The sequence below is a fragment of the Bicyclus anynana genome, chromosome 26, assembly GCF_947172395.1.
Source record: "Bicyclus anynana chromosome 26, ilBicAnyn1.1, whole genome shotgun sequence".
Classification (NCBI taxonomy): Eukaryota; Metazoa; Arthropoda; class Insecta; order Lepidoptera; family Nymphalidae; genus Bicyclus; species Bicyclus anynana.
Window position 1 is genome coordinate 1,558,077 of NC_069108.1, and position 26,603 is coordinate 1,584,679.

The 26,603-nt window shown below is 39.2% G+C and overlaps 3 protein-coding genes and 1 long non-coding RNA gene across 7 annotated transcripts in view; 3 read left to right on the forward strand and 1 right to left on the reverse strand.

The window, feature by feature from the left end:
- LOC112050788 (zinc finger protein 260-like) overlaps positions 1-26,603 on the reverse strand; it is a 190,619-nt gene that overhangs the window by 70,341 nt on the left and 93,675 nt on the right. The gene's annotated exons all lie outside the window — the stretch shown is intronic.
- On the forward strand, positions 150-13,190 carry LOC112045558 (zinc finger protein 431). 2 transcript variants are annotated; one of them, XM_052889594.1, is made up of 8 exons: positions 150-425; positions 779-953; positions 1,111-1,203; positions 1,291-1,425; positions 6,270-6,710; positions 7,485-7,582; positions 8,373-8,434; positions 10,343-13,190. In XM_052889594.1, exons 1-8 carry the CDS (start codon positions 334-336, stop codon positions 11,602-11,604), a joined length of 2,358 nt encoding a protein of 785 aa, XP_052745554.1. In that variant the 5' UTR covers positions 150-333; the 3' UTR covers positions 11,605-13,190. The 2 variants fall into 2 exon arrangements, with proteins under 2 accessions (XP_052745554.1, XP_052745555.1); XM_052889595.1 differs by lacking the exon at positions 8,373-8,434 and having other exon boundaries at positions 152-425; positions 10,343-10,551.
- Positions 14,051-19,444, forward strand: LOC128199577 (uncharacterized). Its single transcript, XR_008252167.1, has 2 exons — positions 14,051-14,154; positions 19,238-19,444. It is a non-coding gene; the product is annotated as an uncharacterized LOC128199577 (long non-coding RNA).
- Positions 19,643-25,912, forward strand: LOC112045580 (zinc finger protein 431-like). Of its 3 annotated transcripts, XM_052889596.1 has the most exons (8): positions 19,643-19,766; positions 20,120-20,294; positions 20,517-20,609; positions 20,690-20,824; positions 20,974-21,414; positions 22,219-22,316; positions 23,429-23,490; positions 24,377-25,912. In XM_052889596.1, the coding sequence occupies exons 1-8, from the start codon at positions 19,675-19,677 to the stop codon at positions 25,636-25,638; spliced, it is 2,358 nt and encodes a 785-aa protein (XP_052745556.1). In that variant the 5' UTR covers positions 19,643-19,674; the 3' UTR covers positions 25,639-25,912. The 3 variants fall into 3 exon arrangements, with proteins under 3 accessions (XP_052745556.1, XP_052745558.1, XP_052745557.1); XM_052889598.1 differs by lacking the exon at positions 22,219-22,316 and having other exon boundaries at positions 24,377-24,514; XM_052889597.1 differs by lacking the exon at positions 23,429-23,490 and having other exon boundaries at positions 24,377-24,489.

Below are 26,603 nucleotides of genomic sequence, written 5' to 3' on the forward strand. Positions count from 1 at the left end.
TCAAAAAATTACAGACTTTTTTGTTGGTGAATTTGGGTGCGAACCACGTCCAGTTATTAATGGTCTAAGGTGTTTTTATAGGGTAATTTGTGGTGTGGTGATCAGTTTATGTCTTCATTTGTCGTCTGTGGTTTATTTTATGTCACAAATGTCAAATGAATGTTTATGGTTTAAGTTCCATATCTTTTAAATTTCTAATTTGCGATTTGATTAATTTATGGTACTGGATACTGATATTGTTTCTATTTCCAAAAAATAACTGAGTTTCTGCGCCAGCGCGTGATCTGTGAGTCGCGAGGCGGGAGCAGAAGTGGCAGCACATAAATATTGAACATGCGGTGTTGTGTGCCTTTCTGCAGGAGCACTGCAGCCAATGTGCGCACAGCAGAGGGCAGACGCAAGGACGAGGGGATTACTTTTCACGGGTGAGTGTATTTGAGCGGCCTCGTAGCGTGCGTCTCTTCGCACTCGTCACATAGCTACACTCGAACTGCAGAGTTGTCGTTTACAACCGCGGACGACGGTATAGCCTCACAGGGTTCACGTCCCGGCTCAGGTCCGGTCTGGTGGCGGCTAGTTAGCGCCCTACCGGCGAAGCTGTATCACCAGTCAGTCATTCACCCCTTACACATTGGCACGCTTTCATCTTGCACTGCATTGTCACTCGCCGACCGTCAGGTGCAAACACTGACTTGTTGTTGAGAGAAGCAATGTTAGAGTAGAAACTTGTTGTCTGCAGCAATTTAAGCAGTTTGTTTAAGTAAATGGTTATTTCCAGTTTCCCTAGTGAAGCATGTCTACGTGCAGCTTGGCTCAGAGCCCTCGGCAAACAAGACACTCATCTGCCAGACTCTGCTGTGGTCTGCTCGCAGCATTTTCTGAGTGATGACTTCAGTGAGACTGAAAGTGGCTCGAGGCAGATTGCTCCTGGCGCCATTCCTTCAACAGTGCTGGTAATGTTTGCACAATGTCATCTTATGTATTGTATCAAGGAAGCAAATTAAATCTGTCTGTTGTTAGACTATTTGTCTTTGAATCAATTCACATTCTTTGTTGGGCTGTGAAATTAGCCTCTTGCCTCTAGAACCTACATAATAAGTATATTTGCAGGTATGCACAATGTGCCTGGACAGTGACAGCAAGCAGTTGCTAATGAGTAAATACAAGTTGGATGAGGCATACCAACAGTTTATTGGTCTTCCTGTAAGTTGTTCACTTGTGATTTAAAGTATATGAGATAGATAACCTTAAATATTAAAGTTAAACACTTAATCACCATTGTTGTTTCAGTTGTGTGATCGAGGGAACCTGCAACAAACACTTTGTGTACGATGTGCTCACAGACTGATAAACGTCACCAGATTTAGAGACGACAGCTTGAGAACCCGCTCACTGATGAAGGACTTAGTTGAGAAACATGAAGTTGTGAGTGCTTGATGCATATTATCTACTTGTTATACTTGACCTCCTGTTGAACTTAGTAATTGACTATTTTTGTTACTTTCTCATTTCTCGTAGTTTATTGACTAATTCATTGAAAAACTGAGTACTTATGAGTATGACGTGTGGCGGCGCTAGCATCGACAAGTAAACATTGGCTCCGTATAAAATTATTAACTAAAATTACAATACACCTGTTTTTAACATAATACAAGTTTGTTACGTATTACCTCAGTGCAAAGAAAGTGCAAAAGTGTTTGTAAGAACAGATATCAAGTTTTTACCACATAAAACTGTGATCTTAACACTGTACAAATAACAGTTCATCAGCACATCGAAAACATTGAAAATATTTAAAAACTTAATTTAAAGTGTTGTGCATAACTTTTTCCAACTATCTAAAGTGATAAATTTCGTTTAAAAGTGCCAAAAAAACCTTTGTGAATACTAAAAACAATTTTTTATTTTTTTTTTTCGTTGTGGGTAAAAAAATAATCTTTTGACGCGTCCTACAACAGAATATTGACTATCTTAATCACACCTCTTAATTCACAAATATTTGTAAGCTTCACCGTAGCGTAGTGGAATGTACCGCGGATCTTGAGACGATATACCGTGGTTCGAAACCTGCTACGGCCAAAGATTTTTTCCGTTTATAAATTTATTTTCTACATTTCTACATAAATAGTTATTTGATCAAGAAACGTTTACTAATTGAAAACATTAATGGAATATATTTGACCGTACCGATACAGCGGTGGTGAATTCTGAATTCAGGATTTAGCGTCAGAGAAACGCTGTATGATTGAGAGCAGTGAATAAAAGAAATCTGTCACCTAAACGTCAAATTGACTCAAAATAAAATTGACTCAAACTGTCACTCGTCAAATGTCAAACGTACCCAGTGTTTCTACATAAAATATTAAATAGGACTCAGACAAGTTCAACTTTGATTGTCAACTATGGAAAACCAAATGGAATTACTTCTCAACAAAATAAAAGAAGAGATGGCACTACAAACCAAACAAATAACTGAAACTGTGTTGGAAAGTTTGGATAAGAAACTTGCATCAATTATTGAAGAAAATAAAGCCTTAAAAACTAAAGTTGAAACTTTACAACACAAGGTTGATTCCCTGGAAGATAACAAAAGAAGACACAATTTAATATTTTTTGGAGTAAACGAGATGGAGCAAGAGGGATCCTTAATTGATTACACAAAAACGATAATTGAAAGAGAAACTAACACGAATATACAATCCTACGAAATAAATACCGTACAAAGATTAGGGACCAAAGGCAAAGGAACTCGCCCTTTACTGGTTGGTTTTACCTCAATATGGAAAAGGAACCAAATTCTCAGGAACAAATACAAAAAGGGAGACCTAACGAGATCAGACATTTCGATTAAGGAAGACTACTCAAAAGAGGTTTTACTTAAAAGAAAAGAACTGGTGCCTCAACTATTGCAAGAGTGGGAGAAGGGCAAGATAGCCTATTTAAAAAAAGATATACTAATAATAAAAGATCCTAAAGAAACCAACCAATTCAAAAGAAAAAGAGACTCAAAAGAGTCTCCTAATGATAAAACAAACACAACAAGACCAGCTTCCAAGAAAACAAACACAAACAATATTCTAGATTATGTAACTCGAGGACAACCTTCTTATTCAGGTTCAAAAAACTAGCATGCACCGCCAGCCACGCAAAAAATCATTACTACAAACAAACAAACTACTAAAACAAAATCTATCACCCCAATCCGGCCGGTCACCGTGGGGGAAGAAGACCACTACCCTCCAACCGAAAATAATAACAACAGAAGGACAAATCAAAGCACACTAAAAATTTGCACTTATAATGTACGATCTCTATCGTCATTTGAAAGATATCTTGAATTAACCTATGCTCTCAGTGATATAAACTACGACATAATAGGTCTGTCAGAAGTCAGACGAATGGGCTGTAACATCGAAGAATACAAGGACAATGTCTTGTGTTATATAGGTAAAACAAAAGGCTTATACGGAGTAGGATTCCTTATTAAAAAAGAGCACAAAAACAAAGTAATAAAATTTACGGGTATCTCAGAAAGAGTAGCGCTCTTGCAAATGGAGTTTAATAATTTTCGACTCTCTCTAATACAGGCTTATGCACCAACTGATAAAGCGAACGAAGACGAAATCTGTGAGTTCTACAAAGACTTAAATCAAGCTCACTCCCTAGCAGATGACAAAGTTCTGGTAATTGGAGACTTTAACGCAAAAATAGTCCAGAAAATAAAAACGGATAATAATCAAATCATTGGCCAATTTGGCTTCGGCGAAAGAAATGGAAGAGGAGAAAGACTCATAGAATATGCCTCCGAACACAAACTAGCAATAATGAATACCTTCTTCAAAAAAAAGAGCAATAAAAAATGGACTTGGATATCTCCAGATAAAAAAACTACCAACGAAGTCGACTTCATAATGTCAATTGCTCCAAAAATTATAACGAACGTTGAGGTTATTAGTAATTTAAAATTCCCCTCCGATCACAGGCTTGTTAGAGCTACTCTTATTTTAAAATTACCGAAAGTCTCTAAAAAAAACTTTAAATCTATGACAAATAGACCAAAAACAAAAGAAGAGATTGAAAAATATTTAAAGAATCTTACAGAAATCATGGAAACTTCAGACCAACTAAGCAAAGTTACCGACGTACAGATTTACTACGATCAGCTTGAAAGGACCATACTTGATAGCCTAACAACAACAAAACAGCTACCAGAAGGCAAAATACATAAAATATTCAGCAAGGAAACAGAAATCTTAATTAATAGACGCACAGAATTAATAAAAACAAGAAAGAAGAATAAAGAAATAAAAAATGAACTTAGCAGATTGTACAAAACTACAAATAAATCAATAAAAAAAGATTACTGCAACTACAGATACAACATCATAACTAATAATTTAGGAAAATTCAGAAGTACAAAAAGGGCATTCAGAGATCTAGCCACACATAAAAAATGGATACATAACCTTAACCATACATCAGAGGAAACCAGCACAAGGAAGATTGTAATCGAACACGCAACAAACTTCTATAAAAACTTATATCAGAAAAGAGACAACGCCATCATTGAAAACCAAATAAACTATCCAATAATAACTAACACTGTCCAACCAATTGATGAAAAGGAGGTGTATACACACATTAAACAATTAAAAAACGAAAAAAGCTCTGGCCCAGACGGAATCAGCAATGAAGCTTTAAAGGTGGGATCACCAGTTTTATTATACCATTTGACTAAATTATTTAATATGATCTTGGACACAGAAATAGTTCCCAAAAAATGGTGCTCGTCAGATATTATCCTACTTTTTAAAAAAGGCAATCCACAAGATATAGGAAACTATAGGCCAATCAGTCTTCTAATAAGCTCGTACAAACTATTTGCTTCAATACTACTGAAACGAATAACCCAGGATATTGACAATTTACAACCTGTAGAGCAAGCAGGCTTCCGGTCAGGTTTCAGCACTATCGATCACATTCAGACAATAGAACAAATAATGAAAAAATACAGAGAATTCAACAGATCCCTCTATGTGGCGTTCATAGATTACAGCAAAGCTTTTGACAGCATCAATCACAGCGCTATCTGGAAAGCTCTTTACTCGCTAAAAATCGACCAAAAATATATAAATATAATAAAAAACATATACGAAAACAGTACCAGCAAAGTAAAGCTCGAGACCAGTGGAGAACCCTTCAATATTGAACGAGGTGTAAGACAAGGCGACCCGCTGTCACCAAAGCTTTTTATAGCGGTCCTTCAAGATATTTTTAGCAAAATGAACTGGGCACAAAAAGGCATACTGATAAATGGCAACTATCTCAATCATCTAAGATTTGCAGATGACATTGTGATAATGGCTGAATCACCTAAAGACCTGGAGGAAATGATAACAACACTCGATCAGAAAAGTAAAAAAGTAGGACTTGATATGAACACAGATAAGACAAAAATAATGACCAACACTTACAAAAGACCAATACAAGTAAACGGACACCTAATAGAATATGTTGACAATTATATTTATTTGGGGAAACAAGTCTCATTTAACGTAAACAGTAACCTACTAGAAGTGACAAGAAGAATAAATCTGACATGGAAAAAGTTTTGGTCGTTGAAGGAGATATTAAAAGGTAACTATAGCCTACACATGAAAAAAATTGTAATGGATTCCTGTATTACACCATGCCTCTTGTATGGTTGTCAATCTTGGGTATTCACAAACAGTATAAAACAAAAAATTGCTAATACACAAAAAGCAATGGAGAGAAGCATATTACGGATCAAAAAAATACATAAAGTACGAAGTGAGAATATAAGACAAAAAACGAAGGTCACAGATGCGCTGAAACAGGCACTGACAATAAAGTGGCAATGGGATGGTCACATCGCACGCTGTTCTGACAGAAGATGGACAATAGAAACAACCAAATGGAAGGGTCCATCAGGTAAAAGAAAAGTCGGTAGACCAAAGCAGCGATGGGAAGACGACATCGCTCAAGCAGTGGGGAGAAATTGGATTGACCAAGCCAAGGACAGGGAAAGGTGGAAAAGGTTGGGGGAGGCATATACCCAAAATGGGGTCCATATCCCAAATAATTTAGATCTAAGTTAACTAACATTAACTAACACTATATTATAAGTACATTTGTAAAAAAAAAAAAAATTAGTCACTAACACAATGTATAATGTAAAAAACTGAGGATATTGGAATAAAAAGGCTTTATTATTATTATTATTATTATGAGTATGAAGCTTGTTTCAGATAACAAACCAACATATAAAAATGATAACCCAAGACCAGATACATCTAAAACGCAAGTTTGTGATTACAACTCTAGCTCCCAACTACTGTGACTTACACATTGTAGAAGAGCACGATAAAGACAAACAGACAGAATCAGTAGAAACTGTACACAGTGACACAGTTGTTGTGAAAACTGAAGACAGTCTTGACGCTATGTTGGCTGATGAAAACTTAGAAGTGAAAGAAGAATATGATGAACTGGATGCATCAAATGGACAGCACTCGGCATCTGACGAGAGCTCATTGTGGAGACCAAGTCTACTGGATGAAGTTCTGCAACAGGAGCGAGCTTTGAACCCAACAGTTGCACATTTGACCAGAATACAGGATCTGGTGACGTTTCCAGATGAGACTGTCATTAAGCAAGAGTTCAGTGCTCACATGACCATGCACCGTCAGGTGAGACATTTATTTTTATACTATACTATAGTTTTAGCAGATACAGAGTGGTTTAGAGAGACGAATATCTTAGCATTCCACGGATTCACCATGCGGGTGCCGGGTCCATCGCATTGTAGAGAGAAAAACTCCGAGCAGAGTCCTGAACTTTGACTACAGGATGTAGGGTTAAGGAATTCCTTGACAATCAATCAACACTCCCTGTTCTCTGCTCGTGTTGTTCTGTCTAGCCAAATTTGGTAAGATCCTATTAGAGCAGCTTTGGATACTCGTTCTAATATAGAACTAGCTGCACTTCTAGAGAGGCCAAGGTCTTTAAGCAAGTTATAGAGAGATTTTGCTGGTAATCCTCTCGCACCTGTCGAAATGTCGAACAAGGGACAACTTAATTAACAAATTAAACTGTAACCAAAATAAGACCCTAGAATGGAGTCACGCACTTGTGAATGTTGTGTGTAGGGTTAAAGACGTTTTTGAAAGTTAACAAACACTCCCCTTTTCCACTCAAGTAACCCATAAAGAAATTTACAACTAGAAATGTGAAACGACTCGAACGCCTCAAGCATAATGACGACGACCGTAAGGCGAGCGCCTTATATCACAAGTCGTTCCTGCCCGTTCATTCTTCACCTCTCTAACTCCCCACTCTTTACGGAAACAAGTAGCGCCACCTAGCGCCGGCACGATTCAACAAGGGATCGAGCGACGTTATATCCGTCTCGGACTACTATGTCTTACAAAGTTAATGAGCAATTTAATGTGTTTGTCCGACAGACCAGCGATGCTGACAGCGAATGTGTGACGTCACAAGTGAGTGAGCCTGATGCAGCTGTGAGCTCTGGCTGGCACTCGGCGCACCTCATTGAGCACAAGTCAGTATAATGTATCTGGTGCTCGTAAGGGGGCAACCTTATGTCTCCTCAAGATTCATCAGACGAGTTACGTCATAATTGATTAAACAGCTAACAACATGACCTAACAAATGAACTAACTAAAAATGGCTATATGGTTAGTCTGTATGCGGTAGAAGTATGTGTGAGAGGAGTACTAGCAAATCTCTGTTTAACTTGCTTAAAGACCTTGGCCTCTCTAGAAGTGCAGCTAAAGCTAGTTATATATTAGAACTGGTACCTAAAGCTGCTCTAATAGGATCTTACCAAACTTGGCTAGGCAGGGAGAACAACACGAGCGGATGAGGGGAGTGTTGATTGATCGTCAAGGAATTCTCTAACCCTACATCCTGTAGTCACAAGTTCAGGACTCTGCACAGAGTTAATCCTTAACCCTACATCCATTGTTCACAAGTCCTGGACTCTGCTCGGAGTTCTTCTCTCTACCAAGCGATGAACCATTGATTGCTAAGATATTCGTCTCCCGAGAGCCTGTGATAGCTAGACACATCTCATGTCATGAAGTCCGTAATCCTGCCATACGTAAGTGTGGAAGCCACTTTATACTCGGAGTGTTGAGGATCTGGACAGTTAGCCACCGCAGTCCACACTCAATTGGCTACCGTATTCACCTTTGGTTGGAGTGTAGGACAAACATTCAGCCTTCACAGTATGAGGCATGTCTGGCTCTCGCAGCTGTCAGTGCCTGCTCCCTGCCTGCTGTCCCTGCGCTGCTCAGCACTGCACATTCTCACACGAGTACACTTTACAGTTATGCAGCTCAGCGCGTGGACAATGACTCTCCCCCTCCCACAGACGTGGCTGCACCTGCAGGTGAGTGGGCACAGAACTGCTATTGTAATATCATAATATTCCCTTCTCTTCTATGTAAATATTACTGCTGCTCTTTGTTATTCCATTTGTAATGCACCATTAAACATAGTCCAAAGGACATGTCCTAATTTTGTATGGAGGCTGGGCCTTTATTCCGAGTCTCACCTAAGCAGAACAAATTATTTTTATTTTAAAAGAACATAAAATAAAACACAAAATAAAAAAAAATTTTGGAACCCGCATTCTTTTAAATTAATTAAATAAAATGTATTTTATTCATTAGCTGACAACATTCAATTAAGAATTTTTATCATGGCAACATGCTTGTGACTCACACCCTGACAGATTGTCAGTGATCTTTAATAATAATAATAATAATAATTTATTTATTTGCTTTAAACATGGGTTACACTTGTTATAAAATTAAATATACAATTAATTATTCGATCCAAACATGTCTTGCCTATAGGCGTGCAAAATATTTATGAAATGTGTCGATGGAACAATACCTAAATTACAAGAGCTACAAAATTACAAAACAAAAAAAAAACAATATAAGAGAAAATTATGTCAATTTAAAAAAAAAAAAATGTCAATTATTACAATTAGTCAAAATTTCAGTTGAAAATAGTCTTTGTAGTTATATATATTTGCATTAATTAATTTATTAAAAATATAATTTTTGAATTCATTCAATGTCATATCTTTCGCCTTCTCGGGTAAATAGTTAAAAATTTTTACCGCCATACAGTAGACATTATTTTTATAAACACTCATTTTTTGTAACGGTACTTCTAGTTTGTGCTTTTGCCTATTGTTACGACGGTCAGTTTTATGAGGGAATAAATCGTTATGCTTTTTTACAAAAATACACATTTCGTACACGTACAAGGCAGGCAAGGGCAGAATCTTTTTTCTTTTAAATAATGGTTGACAACTATCTAGATAGTCAACGCCACATAAACTACGCATACACCTTTTTTGTGCTCTAAATACTTTAATTGAGTCAACTGAATTTCCCCACATAATTAATCCGTATCTCAATGTGGATGCTACGTATGCATGGTAGGCAACAGTGGCTGCTGCTTCTGAAACCGTTGCACGAAGCCTTTTTAGCAGATATGTGAATTTATCCACCTTTAAGCATACATTGTCTACGTGTGGTTTCCAGTTACAGTAGGAGTCTATTGTGACACCTAAGAAAGTCGCTGTATTCGTTTCTTGGATATTAATACCGTTAAAGTTTACATTGATATTAAGGTTATTACTATTGTAGGTTCTGAAGTTTATAAATTGTGTCTTTTTAAGATTAATATTTAAATTATTGTTATTAAGCCAGTGAGTTATGTCATGAAGTACTTTAATTGACTCTAATTCAATTTGTGTAGTAGCGTTTGTTTATGGTGTTTTTAAAGCAATTTAATTTATTTTTTTGTTTAATGCTTCTCTGTTTACGATTTAATGTTTATTTTTAACTTGTGTCATAATGACATTTGATAATATTACATGACATTGACAGCTTACTCCTTACGAATTCAATTCCAGGTAAATTGTACCCAGTTGGTACAGCAGCAAGCCTTAAAATCAAAAATTGAATTGAATCAATTCCAGGTGTTTTTATTGGCAAAAAAATTCTGAAAATTATTTTCTCAACAGCAATTTGTATCTTCTATCCGTAAACACCGTCCTACATCTACCAACCACCTGTATATATAATGCATGTATCTGCAAATAAATGAATTGATTGATTGATTGAAAAAATGAATATAAACAAGTATTCTTTGGTCCTGCTCACATATTCCAACACCATTTAAACATGTATGTTATGATGCAGAGAATTACTGACATAAAAGTAGGTTTAAATTGATGACTTAGAGTGTATTTCAATTTAATTTCAACTTGTTTTAGGTATTTCATTGTCTGTGGCAACTGTGGATGCAGAAGACGGTACATTGAAGAAAACTAAACAAGAACTTGGCAAATGGACTCCTCGTAATGTCAATATGAAACAGATACTAGTACTCGCGGAACATCACAATGCCAAGAAATTTTTCGTTTGCTATTTTTGTCAATACAAATCTATCCACAAAAATGACTTAGCAGATCACATGCTAACTCACGCGCTTGAAAATCGAAAGCCTGCCTTGAAAAAGTTTTTCTTTTGTGATTTTTGTAAACACAAATCTACCCACAAAGCGAGTTTAGCTGTGCACATTAGAACTCACACTGGGGAAAAGCCATTTTCTTGTAATTTATGCAAGTATAGAGGTTCTACCAAAGGTCATTTAAAACTTCACATGCGAACTCACACCGGTGAAAAGCCTTATTCTTGCAAGTCGTGTGAGTTCAAATGTGCCCATAAAAGTGCCTTAGTGATTCATATGCGAACTCACACTGGTGAAAAGCCTTATGCTTGCAATTTATGTGAATTCAAAGCTTCTCAAAGATGTAGTGTAGTTTCTCACATGCAACGTATTCACAGTGATGAAAAGCGTTATACTTGTAAGTTGTGTGAGTATAAATGTTCAGCTAAAGACACGTTAATAAAACATATTAAGCGAAGTCACGCTAGTGGAAAATTTTACTCTTGTAATGTATGCGAGTTTAGGAGTACTCTAAAACCTATCCTATTGAGTCACAAGCGAACTCACGGTGAAAAGCCATTTTCGTGTAATTTTTGTGAGTATAAATGTAGGACAAAAACTATCTTATCCAACCACGTGCGTATTCACACTGGTGAGAAACCGTATTGTTGTGACTATTGCGGGCAAAAATTTACTTTTAAAGGTACCATAAGAATTCATATACGAACTCACACTGGTGAAAAGCCTTATTCATGTAAGTTGTGCAATTTCAAAACTTCTCACGGTGACTACATAATAACCCATATGCGAACTCACACTGGTGAAAAGCCTTATTCTTGCAAATTGTGCAAGTACAAAAGCGCTAAATCTCAAACCCTGCGTATTCATATGCGAACTCACACTGGTGAAAAGCCTTATTCCTGCAAGTTTTGTGAGTTCAAATGTTCTCAAAGCAGTAGTCTAATGACTCACATGCGAGCTCACACTGGTGACAAACCTTACTCTTGTCAGCTATGCGAGTATAAATGTGCACGTCACATGTATCTCAAGCAGCACATGCTCACACACACTAGCGAGGCCCTGTAACACGCGCACGCACACTGTCAGGCTCAACACGTGTGTGTTGTCTAGTGTGCGCACAGAGTATAGTGAATACACAAGCAAGCAGTCTGTCATCGAAGGACACCTTCCTTTATTCATAAGAGTCCTTAACATTGACTTTTTGCGTCAACGTTCCTAATAAGAACTGCCAAAATGTGGAATGCCCTGCCGGCGTCGGTGTTTCCTGTCACGTATAGTTTGTGCACCTTCAAGGCAAGAGTGTATAGGCATCTTCTAGGCAAGCGGGCTTCATCTTAGCCCTCATCATTGCTTTCCATCAGGCTTGATTGTAGTCAAGCGTAAGCGTAATTACATAAAAAAAATTAAAAAAACTTCCAATTTTTCCAAAATAGTTTTTGACCTGATAACGTCTTTTAACCATTTGACTCCTAAATGGAAGACCGGTCGCCCATCGTATCCGTTACGTGACATGTAAAAAAATATAAAGTAAACTAAGGGCAACAGGCGAGCACACTATCATGCCCCGCGCGATAGAGGAATATAAAGATGTTTAAATGGCTCACAACGGTAGATTAAAACCGCATTCCCTGACTGTCGGCTTCTTCAACGCAGACGGACTTTTCGATAAAATACTCGCGGGCAACGAATGGTTAAATCGATGAACGCCGGCTCGCAGCAAAAAGCACGATTCATTGTCACGTCCCGCCTGAGCCGAGCGAGCAAAGAACAAGAGATTGAGAGGCAAGATAAGCCATACCTCCAACAGACTTTACTGACGACATTTTTTTAATTATGCGATTATAATTTAAAATTCACGAAAATCTCGTTCCTTCTCCATTATAAGTCTACATAAAAGCCCCTATCTTTTATAAATAATTCACTATACCTTTTATCTACCCATTTTATTGGCGAAAAGTAAAAGTAGTTATTTAGAAAGACGTACCGGAAAGAGATTTAGCGTTCCAGTACGATTTCGTGTAAAAACCGAAAGGGGGTGTGAATTTTCATCCTCTTAACGAACTTCTAAAGAATTAAAAAAAAGTACGTTCATTTAATATTTTCTAGATAAAGTCTCAGGTATCCGCTAGACTAATATACTTTTATATTTTAACTTTTGTATGCGTTTTTGACACATACAAAAGTTAAATATTATTGATTAAAAATTGTTTGCTTAATTAATTGGTTCTTGTATGGTTTGAAAACAATTTGACCCGGTAGGTGGCGCTGCAAATTAAATCAATTGTTCTTGTATAATTTCTTAACAATTAACACTTCTAAAACATCTTACGTACATGATTTTCGAAGCTTGAAATAAAAAAAATCTAGATTTCAACCCACTTACAATCAACGATATTAAAATTCAAACATCTCACGCAGAAAAATATTTAGGCCTATTAATAGATTACAAAATATTCAAAACGCAATGTAATTAAAATTTTGTTATAATAATGCATGCTGTCTGCAAAAGTGACGATATGTTATTTCTAAGAACAGTACATTTTTTTTTGGAGAAAATAAAAAATCTTTAAAGCGAAATGTAATAAATTAGGTTTAGTATCATAGTTCTATCAGTAGGTACTTGTTTAATATATTATAGTTTTGACAACCAGGTTTCCTTGTTTTATTTTGAACTCTCATCTAAGTTTAAGCATATGATGCACGAGCCGGCACGTCTGTGTGCTGGTCGCGTATTCACGAGCCTTCACGTATGTGTGCTGGCCGCGTATTCACGAGCCTTCACGTATGTGTGCTGGCCGCGTATTCACGAGCCTTCCCATTTGTGTGCTGCTGCGTATGCACGAGCCGGCCTGTGTGCTGGCCGCGTATTCACGAGCCTTCCCATTTGTGTGCTGCTGCGTATGCACGAGCCGGCCCGTCTGTGTGCTGGCCGCGTATTCACGAGCCTTCCCATTTGTGTGCTGCTGCGTATGCACGAGCCGGCCCGTCTGTGTGCTGGCCGCGTATTCACGAGCCTTCCCATTTGTGTGCTGCTGCGTATGCACGAACCTTCCTGTCTGTGTGCCGGCCGCGTAAGTATGAACGGGAAAAGCTGTGTACGTTAAGCATCTCTAAGTCATCAACCCATATTCGGCTCACTGCTGAGCACGAGTCTCCTCTCAGAATGAGAGGAGCTAGGCCTATAGTCCACCACGCTATCTCAATGCGGATTGGCAGACTTCACACATGTAATGTAGAGTCATAGATTTACGAGTCGGTACAAGGTCCTTTAATACACCCTTTCTTGATGAGTACTGTTTACCAACAAACAAATTAAAAATGAGATCACAAATTAAACGGATCAAGATGTGATAGAAGGCACTAAAGGCTAGACCTGAAAGCCGAAAAGCTACTTTAAAAAAGTCGAGATTTGGGGTCTGCTCCTCTTGGCACCATGCTGTCAAGTGTCAATGTCAATTGTCAACGAGTATGACTTACCTTCAACTCGATTATTTATTTATTTCATGACTTCGCTAGCGTCGGCCAAGGTTGACCCACGTGCGGTGTATATTTCGAGTGTTTTTTTTAGTGAAAAGTAGCTGATTTTTTTTGTTTTACTAACATATTTTGGTGGTGGTAAGTTGTAAATAGTAAGACAGGTAGGCATGGAGGTGGATCCGCCGCCTCGAAAGCCCCCAGACCCCGGCGGTTCAGAAACAGCACATGGTGCTAGCAGAAAGCGTCCTGTCGAAGATGACAGGCCGTCAAATGATAGTGGGAAAAAAACATCCCCAGATCTAACCCAATCTTCCTTTCAGACTGTTTTTACCCACCCATCCTTTGCAGATGGCCCCAAAGAATACGACAATAATAACGACAAAGGCCCTTATATCATTCAAGTTTCCAGGGAAACCTTAGACCCATCTGCGGGTACTTCTATTCGTGCACTTAAATTTGGACAGTTCTTACATAAAAATAAGTTTACAGACATAGTTTGTGATGGAGTGAAAAATATCGGACGCAATAAGATAAGTGTGGAATTCAGTTCCGCACAGGCTGCAAACTTATTTTTGAACAGCCCAATTTTAAAACTGGCTAAATATCAAGCCACTATACCTACATATAATATTACTCGGATGGGTCTAGTCAGAGGTGTGCCCACAGAATGGCATATGGACGAATTTGTCGATTCTCTGAAACTACCAAACGGATGTGGGGCAGTACTAAAGGCCCGTAGGTTAAACCGCAAGTCGTCCAATGAAGGAATTACTGAATGGATTCCGACGCAGTCGGTCGTAGTCACCTTTCGGGGCCAAATGCTCCCCTCTAAAATATTCTCTTTTTATTCCTCCCTTTCCGTTGAACCCTACAAATACCCCACCATCCAATGTCTTAACTGCTGCCGTTTTGGCCATATTCGCACTCAGTGCAGGTCTAAACCTAGATGTTATAGGTGTGCTCAAGCACATACCGGGGACTCTTGTGAGGTACTTAAAGATAAATCAACTTGCCTATACTGCTCAGGAAAGCACTTTGCATCTGACAAGAGCTGCCCTGAGTTCACTCGTCAGCAGGACATTAAAAGTGTGATGTCACAGGAGAGCATCTCCTATATATAGAGGCTTCGTCACGCTTTCCCCCTGTCCGCAGATCATTTGCAGATATAGCCTTTTCACCCTGTCCTTCATCCTCCCCTTTTCGCCCTATGAACTCTCCACGTCCAGCTAATGTTACTCCCCGCAAATCATATAGAGAGACAATCCTCCGATCCCCTCGTCCTCGAGCCCCACTAGGCAAGGGATTCGATAAAAATGCCCATGAATCCATCACAAATAACCCAACATCATCCCTCCCCAATGGTTGTGCCCTTAGGCCCAACCCAAATGATAACCTCCCATCTCAAGGGAGAATGATGGAACTACTAACCGAATTCCTAGTTAGCATTATTGCTCCATGCAGTGAACTGCCTTTACCGCCCAACGTTGCCCAAAACTTAACTGAACTGTTTAACATACTTAAAAATGGCCCCAACAACAATACTGCAATGGAATAGCCAAAGTATTCGACCAAAGAAACATGAATTAACATCAATTATTAACCTGCATAAACCTGTCATTGTTGCCATCTCGGAGACATGGCTGAGGCCTGGTTCTCGCTTCCGGGTCCCGGGTTTCTTCTGTTTGCGGGATGACAGGAGTGACAGTCATGCAGGGAGTGCCATCTTCCTCCGGCACAACCTCCCTTATTCTTCTATCCCCCTTCCTCCCCACAGTGATCAGATTAATGCTGTTGCTGTGAGATCCCTTAATATTTCCTTCTTGTCTTTGTACATCCCTCACCCTAATGCTTCCTTGATCCCTGAGATCCAATCCATCCTATCATGCCTTCCCAGCCCAACTGTTGTTATGGGTGACTTCAATGCCCACCACACTATGTGGGGGTGTTTCAGCTGTGATGGTTTTGCTCCTTTACTGATAGACATCATTGAGGATGCCAACTTGTGTATCCTAAATGATGGCTCTCCGACTCGTAGAGCTTATCCATCTCAGAACCCGTCTGCAGTTGATCTGACTATTTCCTCTTCTTCTCTTGCATCCCAACTATCCTGGAGAGTTCTTCCTAGTACCTATGGTAGTGACCACTTCCCAATTATCATATCATTGAATACTAGATCTGTCCCTCCTCAAAACCCTACCCCACTGCTTAAATATAGACTGAGTAAAGCGAACTGGTCTGCTTATGCCCAGTCCGTTGACAATATGATGGACTCTCTTCCGGTTCTGGATCATGATAGTGATTTTTCGACTTACTACAATCAATTTATTAACTCTCTTCTGTCTTCAGCCGACTCTCACATACCTAAGAAAAAAACTTCTGCAAAAAATCAACTGCCTTCTCCACCCTGGTGGGATGAAGAATGCACTGATTTATTTAATCAAAGAACAACTGCAGAAGAAGAATATACAGCTTGTATGTCTAATGGAAACTTTATTAAGTATCAACATATAGCTGCTAAGATTAAAAGAATAGTCCCCAAAAAGAAAAAGGTTAGTTGGTCCACATTCTGTGAATCACTTAGCCCTAGATCCCCCTCCTCAGTGGTTTGGAATAACATCAGAAGATTTCGCAGATCCTTAAATCACTCTGATCCCATCTCCAATAATCCAACTGAATGGCTTAGTGCTTTTGCTGATAAAATTGCTCCCCCTTATGTTCCAACTATGGAAGATTCCACATTTCCTGCAGTAATTTCAGTTACAGATAAAATGGATGCCCTCTTTTCCTTTGCAGAACTTCAAATAGCCCTTAGTGGTTTAAAAGATTCAGCCCCAGGTGAAGACGGTGTACCCTACTCTTTTTTGGTTAAATTAAATGATAAATCTAAACACTGTTTTCTTAACATGATAAATTTTTTTTTTGATAAGGGTTTTATTCCAGATGCCTGGAAAACCCAGTTAATTATTCCCATACTCAAATCTGGCAAAAATCCATCAGATCCTAATTCATATAGACCTATCGCACTGTAATTTAGTAAAAGTTATGGAGATCCTCCTCAAAAACAGATTGGAGTGGCTAATGGAGAGCAAAGGTATGCTGGCTCCTTCCCAGTTTGGCTTTAGGAAAGGTCTCAGTACTGCAGACAGTCTCAGCATACTCACTACAGACATTCGAACTGCCTTTGGAAGGGGAGAGTACCTAGTGGGTATATTTCTAGATATTGCTTCTGCATATGATAATGTAATTCTTCCGTCACTCAGGCAAAAATTGCTCCAGCTGAGTGTTCCTCCGAGGATGACTCATTTCATATGTAACCTGCTCTCTGGCAGGTCAGTGGTGTTGAAACACCAGTCCACCTTTCTTCCCCCCAGATTAGTCTGGAAGGGTCTCCCCCAAGGCTCTGTCCTCAGTCCCTTACTTTATAGCCTATATACTCAAGATCTAGAATTGTCTGTAAACAACTTTTGCAACATATTACAGTATGCTGATGATATTGTCCTTTACCATAGTTCGAGCTCTGTAGACGAACTACATCTACGCCTCAACTCTGCACTTTATTACCTAAGCCAATGGCTCTCCGATCATGGCCTTTCTCTAGCAGTGGACAAATGCCAAGCAGTAGTGTTTACGAGGAAGAGATTGATCCCTACTTTTAACTTTAGTTTGGAGGAACAACCTATTAACTTGATAGACAAAGCTAAATTTCTTGGTATTATACTTGATAGAAAACTAAACGGAATCGCACATTCACAATACATTTCTAGAAAATGTGAAAAAGGTATCAATGTGCTACGGGCTGTAGCAGGAGTATGGTGGGGAGCTCACGCTTACTCCTTAAAACTATTATACAATGCGCTAGTTCGTAGTCACATTGATTACTGTTCATTTATTTTAGACCCCCTAAATAAAACTACCTCAGAACTGCTGAACAGAATTCAATATAGGTCTCTTAGAATTGTCTTAGGGGCAATGAAGTCATCCCCAACAAATGCTCTACAGGTTGAATGTGTTGATCCTCCGCTGCATCTCAGGCGACAGTATCTATGTGATAGATTTATCAGTAAAACACTTCAGCTTTCTTCCCACCCTCTATGGTCTAAATTAACCCAGCTATCAGTAGTCCTTAGACCTAGTAATCCCTCTTCATGTCTCCTTAATAGTTTTGAAAAATTTACCAATCTTCCGCATCCCTTGTCGTCATTATCAATAAATCCTTTGTATTCTACGTCATATGAGGCCCTTGTTTACAATCCTCCTGTGATTACAGATCTGGGACTAACCAAAGACGCCCCTGACACCAACACAAAATTCCAAGAAATTGTTCATCAAAATTGGTCAAATTACTTGTTCATCTACACAGATGCTTCAAAACTCTCCCCTGAAAGTTGTGTTGGTGCAGCCTGCTGGGTTCCCAAATATAAAATAGTTTTGCAATTTAAATGTCCTCCAGAAACCTCGGTGTTCACAGGAGAGGCTGTTGCCTTGTTAGAGGCAATCCTGTTTGCCCGATCCCATAACATAAAACAAACTGTTATTTTTACTGACTCCCTTAGCTGCTTGTATTCCATTAGGGAAAACCCTTTTAGAAGTAAGTCAAAATTTCCTATTATACTACAGATTAGGGAAGCTCTGTTCTCATGTCATCTAATGGGTTTGTCTATATTTCTAGCATGGATACCCAGTCACTCCGGCATCTCTGGTAATGAATCTGCGGACTCTTGTGCTAAGGCAGCTGTACAACTTGGCTCATTGGAACATTTTAAAAATTATTCACATGACCTCAGCACCTTAGCAAAAAACTATTTAGATAAATCTTGGCAATCATTTTGGAACCAATCAAAAACCATTAAATACCCAAGCGACCTTGGTTCTTTCTCCATAGGTATGCTGTCAGATGGGTTACCTCCACAATATCCCGTTTAAGACTTGCTCATGCCTGTACACCTGTCCACTTGAATAAAATTAGAGTGAGAGATCACTCTCTGTGCGAATGTGGTTTGGACGAAGGCTCAGTTTCCCATATCCTCTTCTCTTGCCCTAAACTTCTCCACCCCCTATATGATGTTCTCCCTCCTAAATTTCCACGTCCTTTAAATGTTGAGTGTTTGTTAATGTCTGTGTTTAGTCGCTATTGTAAATTTATATGTAAATATATTCAATGTAATAACATTAAACTGTAAATATTATATGTGTTAACAATATTAATTTTGTGTTCTTTCAGAAATGTGACTAACATCCACACTAACAAAAAAAAAAAAAATCCGCTATTTATAGTGTCAAAATTAAGCTGATTAATAATCAATTCTTGATTCCCAGCTTACACCGATCAACCTCTAAAAGTGTGTCTTCCTTACCCACGCGACATTGGCGAAGTAAATTGTACCCAGTTGGTACAGCAGCAAGCCATAAAATCAAAAATTGAATTGAATTGAATTGAATTTATTTATTTCATATTTGTAAAATATTTTAAATATATTTTTATTGCTGTCCTGGCTATTTGTAAAATTGTTTGTAGTTTAGTTAACTGATTATCGTATATATATTATACGTAGATCACACTCACAGGCAATTACGCTAGCGTCGTTATTGAAAACATAGCATCTGCGAGACGCGAGGTCGCGAAGCGGGAGCAGAAGTGGCAGAACTTAAATCTTGAACATGCGGTGTTGTGTGCCTTTCTGCAGGAACACTGCAGCCAATGTGCGCACAGCAGAGGGCAGACGCAAGGACGAGGGGTTTACTTTTCACGGGTGAGTGTATTTGAGCGGCCTCGTAGCGTGCGTCTCTTCGCACTCGTCACATAGCTACACTCGAACTGCAGAGTTGTCGTTTACAACCGCGGACGACGGTATAGCCTCACAGGGTTCACGTCCCGGCTCAGGTCCGGTCTGGTGGCGGCTAGTTAGCGCCCTACCGGCGAAGCTGTATCACCAGTCAGTCATTCACCCCTTACACATTGGCACGCTTTCATCTTGCACTGCATTGTCACTCGCCGACCGTCAGGTGCAAACACTGACTTGTTGTTGAGAGAAGCAATGTTAGAGTAGAAACTTGTTGTCTGCAGCAATTTAAGCAGTTTGTTTAAGTAAATGGTTATTTCCAGTTTCCCTAGTGAAGCATGTCTACGTGCAGCTTGGCTCAGAGCCCTCGGCAAACAAGACACTCACCTGCCAGACTTTGCTGTGGTCTGCTCGCAGCATTTTCTAAGTGATGACTTCAGTGAGACAGAAAGTGGCTTGAGGCAGATTGCTCCTGGCGCTATTCCTTCAACAGTGCTGGTAATGTATTCACAATGTCATCTCATGTATTGTTAAAAAGTATATCAAGGAAGCAAATTAAATCTGTCTGTTGTTAGACTATGTGGCTTTGAATTATAAGGTCTTGGGCTCAATTTCTTTGTTGGGCTGTGAAATTAGCCTCTTGCCTCTAGAACCTATATAATAATAATAATTTGTACATTTTTCTATATGCTGCATAACTAACTAGTAGTATATTTGCAGGTCTGCACAATGTGCCTGGACAGTGACAGCAAGCAGTTGCCAATGAGTAAATACAAGTTGGATGAGGCATACCAACAGTTTATTGGTCTTCCTGTAAGTTATTCACTTGTGATTCAAACTACTATGAGACAGATAATCATAAATATTAAAGTTAAACACCATTGTTGTTACAGTTGTGTGATCGAGGGAACCTGCAACAAACACTTTGTGTACGATGTGCTCACAGACTGATAAACGTCACCAGATTTAGAGACAACAGCTTGAGAACCCGCTCACTGATGAAGGACTTAGTTGAGAAACATGAAGTTGTGAGTGCTTGATGCATATTATCTACTTGTTATACTTGTCCTCCTGTTGAACTTAATAATTGACTATTTTTGGCACTTTCTCATTTCTCGTAGTTTATTGACTAATTCATTGAAAAACTGAGTACTTATGAGTATGACGCTTGTTTCAGATAACAAACCAACATATAAAAATGATAACCCAAGACCAGATACATCTAAAACGCAAGTTTGTGATTACAACTTTTGCTCTCAACTATTGTGACTTACACATTGTAGAAGAGCACGATAAAGACAAACAGACGGAATCAGTAGAAACTGTACACAGTGACATAGTTGTTGTGAAAACTGAAGACAGTCTTGACGCTATGTCGGCGGATGAAAACTTGGAAGTGAAAGAAGAATATGATGAACTGGATGCATCAAATGGACAGCACTCGGCATCTGACGAGAGCTCATTGTGGAGACCAAGTCTACTGGATGAAGTTCTGCAACAGGAGCAAGCTTTGAACCCAACAGTTGCACGTTTGACCAGAATACAGGATCTGGTGACGTTTCCAGATGAGACTGTCATTAAGCAAGAGTTCAGTGCTCACATGAGCATGCACCGTCAGGTGAGACATTCATTTTTATACTATAGTATAGTTTTAGCAGATACAGAATGGTTTAGAGAGAAGAATATCTTAGCATTCCACGGATTCACCATGCGGGTGCGGGGTCCATCGCGTTGTAGAGAGAAAAACTCAGAACAGAGTCCTGAACTTTGACTACAGGATGTAGGGTTAAGGAATTCCTTGACGATCGATCAACACTCCCCGTTCTCTGCTCGTGTTGTTCTCCCTGCCGCCAAATTTGGTAAGATCCTATTAGAGCAGCTTATGGATATTTGTTCTAATATTGAACTAGCTGCACTTCTAGAGAGGCCAAGGTCTTTAAGCAAGTTATAGAGAGATTTTGCTGGTAATCCTCTCGCACCTACTTCTACGGTGTACAGACTAACTACATGGCCATTTTTAGTTAGCTCATTTGTTAGGTAACATAAGAAAATTAATGTGGAACAAGGGACAACTTAATTAACAAATTAAACTGTAACCAAAATAAGACCCTAGAATGGAGTCACGCACTTATGATTGTTGTGTGTAGGGTTAAAGACGTTTTTGACAGTTAACAAACACTCCCCTTTTCCAAGCATATGAAGACGACCGTAAGGCGAGCGCCTTATATCACAAGTCGTTCCTGCCCGTTCATTCTTCATCTCTCTAACTCCCCACTCTTTACGGAAACAAGTGGCGCCATCTAGCGTCGGCACGATTCAACACGAGATCGAGCGATGTTATATCTGTCTCGGACTATGTCTTACAATAGATAAATTTTTATTTTGAATGGTTAATGAGCAATTTAATGTGTTTGTCCGACAGACCAGCGATGCTGACAGCGAATGTGTGACGTCACAAGTGAGTGAGCCTGATGCAGCTGTGAGCTCTGGCTGGCACTCGGCGCACCTCATTGAGCACAAGTCAGTATAATGTATCTGGTGCTCGTAAGGGGGCACCATTATGTCTCCTCAAGATTCATCAGACGAGTTACGTCATAATTGATTAAACAGCTAACAACATGACCTAACAAATGAACTAACTAAAAATGGCTATATGGTTAGTCTGTATGCGGTAGAAGTATGTGTGAGAGGATTACTAGCAAATCTCTGTATAACTTGCTTAAAGACCTTGGCCTCTCTAGAAGTGCAGCTAAAGCTAGTTATATATTAGAACTGGTACCTAAAGCTGCTCTAATAGGATCTTACCAAACTTGGCTAGGCAGGGAGAACAACACGAGCGGAGGAGGGGAGTGTTGATTGATCGTCAAGGAATTCTCTAACCCTACATCCTGTAGTCACAAGTTCAGGACTCTGCACAGAGTTAATCCTTAACCCTACATCCATTGTTCACAAGTCCTGGACTCTGCTCGGCGTTTTTCTCTCTACCAAGCGATGAACCATTGATTGCTAAGATATTTGTCTCCCGAGAGCCTGTGATAGCTAGACACATCTCATGTCATAAAGTAGGAGTACGGACTCTTTGTACTCGGAGGGTTGAGGATCTGGACACTTGAAAACTGCTACTTTCCGAAGTAAACTCAGTCCTAACTCCATAATTGGCTGCCATACTCACCGTCTGTTTCTTTTTTTTTGTAGCCCTTGACTACAATCTCACCTGATGGTAAGTGACGATGCAATCTAAGATGGAAGCAGGCTAACTTGTTAGAAGTAGGATGAAATCCACACTCCATTCGGTTTCTACACGACATCGTACCGGAACGCTAAATCGCTTGGCGGTACGTCTTTGTCGCTAGGGTGGTAACTAGCCATGGCTGAAGCCTCCCACCAGCCAGACCTGGACCAATTAAGAAAACCTCCCCAGCCTGGAATCGAACCCAGGATCTCCGTCTAGTAAATCCACCGCGCACACCACTGCGCCACGGAGGCCGTCAGAAATGGGTGGAGCGTGAGACGAACATTCAGCCTTCACAGTATGAGGCATGTCTGGCTCTCGCAGCTGTCAGTGCCTGCTCCCTGCCCGCTGTCCCTGTGCTGCTCAGCACTGCACATTCTCACAAGAGTACACTTTACAGTTATGCAGCTCAGCGCGTGGACGATGACTCTCCCCCTCCCACAGACGTGGCTGCACCTGCAGGTGAGTGGGCACAGAACTGCTATTGTAATATCATAATATTCCCTTCTCTTCTATGTAAATATTACTGCTGCTCTTTGTTATTCCATTTGTAATGCACCATTAAACATAGTCCAAAGGACATGTCCTAATTTTGTATGGAGCCTGGGCCTTTATTCCGAGTCTCACCTAAGCAGAACAAATTATTTTTATCTTAAAAGAACATAAAATAAAACACAAAATAAAAAAAAATTTAGGAACCCGCATTCTTTTAAATTAATTAAATAAAATGTATTTTATTCATTAGCTGACAACATTCAATTAAGAATTTTTATCATGGCAACATGCTTGTGACTCACACCCTGACAGATTGTCAGTGATCTTTGTGTAGTAGCGTTTGTTTATGGTGTTTTTAAAGCAATTTAATGGATTTTTTTGTTTAATGCTTCTCTGTTTACGATTTAATGTTTATTTTTAACTTGTGTCATAATGACATTTGATAATATTACATGACATTGACAGCTTACTCCTTACGAATTCAATTCCAGGTAAATTGTACCCAGTTGGTACAGCAGCAAGCCTTAAAATCAAAAATTGAATTGAATCAATTCCAGGTGTTTTTATTGGCAAAAAAATTCTGAAAATTATTTTCTCAACAGCAATTTGTATCTTGTTTCTGTAAACACCGTCCTACATCTACCGACCACCTGTATATATAATGCATGTATCTGCAAATAAATGAATTGATTGATTGATTGAAAAATGAATATAAACAAGTATTCTTTGGTCCTGCTCACATATTCCAACACCATTTAAACATGTATGTTATGATGCAGAGAATTACTGACATAAAAGTAGGTTTAAATTAATGACTTAGAGTGTATTTCAATTTAATTTCAACTTGTTTTAGGTATTTCATTGTCTGTGGCAACTGTGGATGCAGAAGACGGTACATTGAAGAAAACTAAACAAGAACTTGGCAAATGGACTCCTCGTAATGTCAATATGAAACGGATACTAGTACTCGCGGAACATCACAATGCCAAGAAATTTTTCGTTTGCTATTTTTGTCAATACAAATCTATCCACAAAAATGACTTAGCAGATCACATGCTAACTCACGCGCTTGAAAATCGAAAGCCGGCCTTGAAAAAGTTTTTCTATTGTGATTTTTGTAAACACAAATCTACCCACAAAGCGAGTTTAGCTGTGCACATTAGAACTCACACTGGGGAAAAGCCATTTTCTTGTAATTTATGCAAGTATAGAGGTTCTACCAAAGGTCTTTTAAAACTTCACATGCGAACTCACACCGGTGAAAAGCCTTATTCTTGCAAGTCGTGTGAGTTCAAATGTGCCCATAAAAGTGCCTTAGTGACTCATATGCGAACTCACACTGGTGAAAAGCCTTATGCTTGCAATTTATGTGAATTCAAAGCTTCTCAAAGATGTAGTGTAGTTTATCACATACAACGTATTCACAGTGGTGAAAAACGTTATACTTGTAAGTTGTGTGAGTATAAATGTTCAGTTAAAGACACGTTATTAAAACATATTAAGCGAAGTCACGCTAGTGGAAAATTTTACTCTTGTAATGTATGCGAGTTTAGGAGTACTCTAAAACCTATCCTATTGAGTCACAAACGAACTCACGGTGAAAAGCCATTTTCGTGTAATTTTTGTGAGTATAAATGTAGGACAAAAACTATCTTATCCAACCACGTGCGTATTCACACTGGTGAGAAACCGTATTGTTGTGACTATTGCGGGCAAAAATTTGCTTTTAGAGGTACCTTAAGAAGTCATATACGAACTCACACTGGTGAAAAGCCTTATTCATGTAAGTTGTGCAATTTCAAAACTTCTCACGGTGACTACATAATAACCCATATGCGAACTCACACTGGTGAAAAGCCTTATTCTTGCAAATTGTGCAAGTACAAAAGCGCTAAATCTCAAACCCTGCGTATTCATATGCGAACTCACACTGGTGAAAAGCCTTATTCCTGCAAGTTTTGTGAGTTCAAATGTTCTCAAAGCAGTAGTCTAATGACTCACATGCGAGCTCACACTGGTGACAAACCTTACTCTTGTCAGCTATGCGAGTATAAATGTGCACGTCACATGTATCTCAAGCAGCACATGCTCACACACACTAGCGAGGCCCTGTAACACGCGCACGCACACTGTCAGGCTCAACACGTGTGTGTTGTCTAGTGTGCGCACAGAGTATAGTGAATACACAAGCAAGCAGTCTGTCATCGAAGGACACCTTCCTTTATTCATAAGAGTCCTTAACATTGACTTTTTGCGTCAACGTTCCTAATAAGAACTGCCAAAATGTGGAATGCCCTGCCGGCGTCGGTGTTTCCTGTCACGTATAGTTTGTGCACCTTCAAGGCAAGAGTGTATAGGCATCTTCTAGGCAAGCGGGCTTCATCTTAGCCCTCATCATTGCTTTCCATCAGGCTTGATTGTAGTCAAGCGTAAGCGTAATTACATAAAAAAAATTAAAAAAACTTCCAATTTTTCCAAAATAGTTTTTGACCTGATAACGTCTTTTAACCATTTGACTCCTAAATGGAAGACCGGTCGCCCATCGTATCCGTTACGTGACATGTAAAAAAATATAAAGTAAACTTAGGGCAATAGGCGAGCACACTATCATGCTCCGCGCGATAGAGGAATATAAAGATTTTTAAATGGCTCACAACTGTAGATTAAAACCGCATACCCTGGCTGTCGGCTTACAACGGTCGGTCTTCAACGCAGACGGGCTCAGCGATAAAATACTCGCTGGCAGCGAATGGTTAAATCGAAGAACGCCGGCTCGCACGAAAAAGCACGATTCATTATCACGTCCCGCCTGAGCCGAGCGGGCAAGAGAACAAGAGATTGAGAGGCAAGATAAGCCATTTTTTTAATTATGCGATTAGATAATTTAAAATTCACGAAAATCTCGTTCCTTCTCCATTATAAGTCTACATAAAGGCCCCTATCTTTTAAAAATAACTTCCTATACCTTTTATCTACCCATTTTATTGGCGAAAAGTAAAAGTAGTTACTTAGAAAGACGTACCGGAAAGAGATTTAGCGTTCTAGTACGATTTCATGTTAAAACCGAAAGGGGGTGTGAA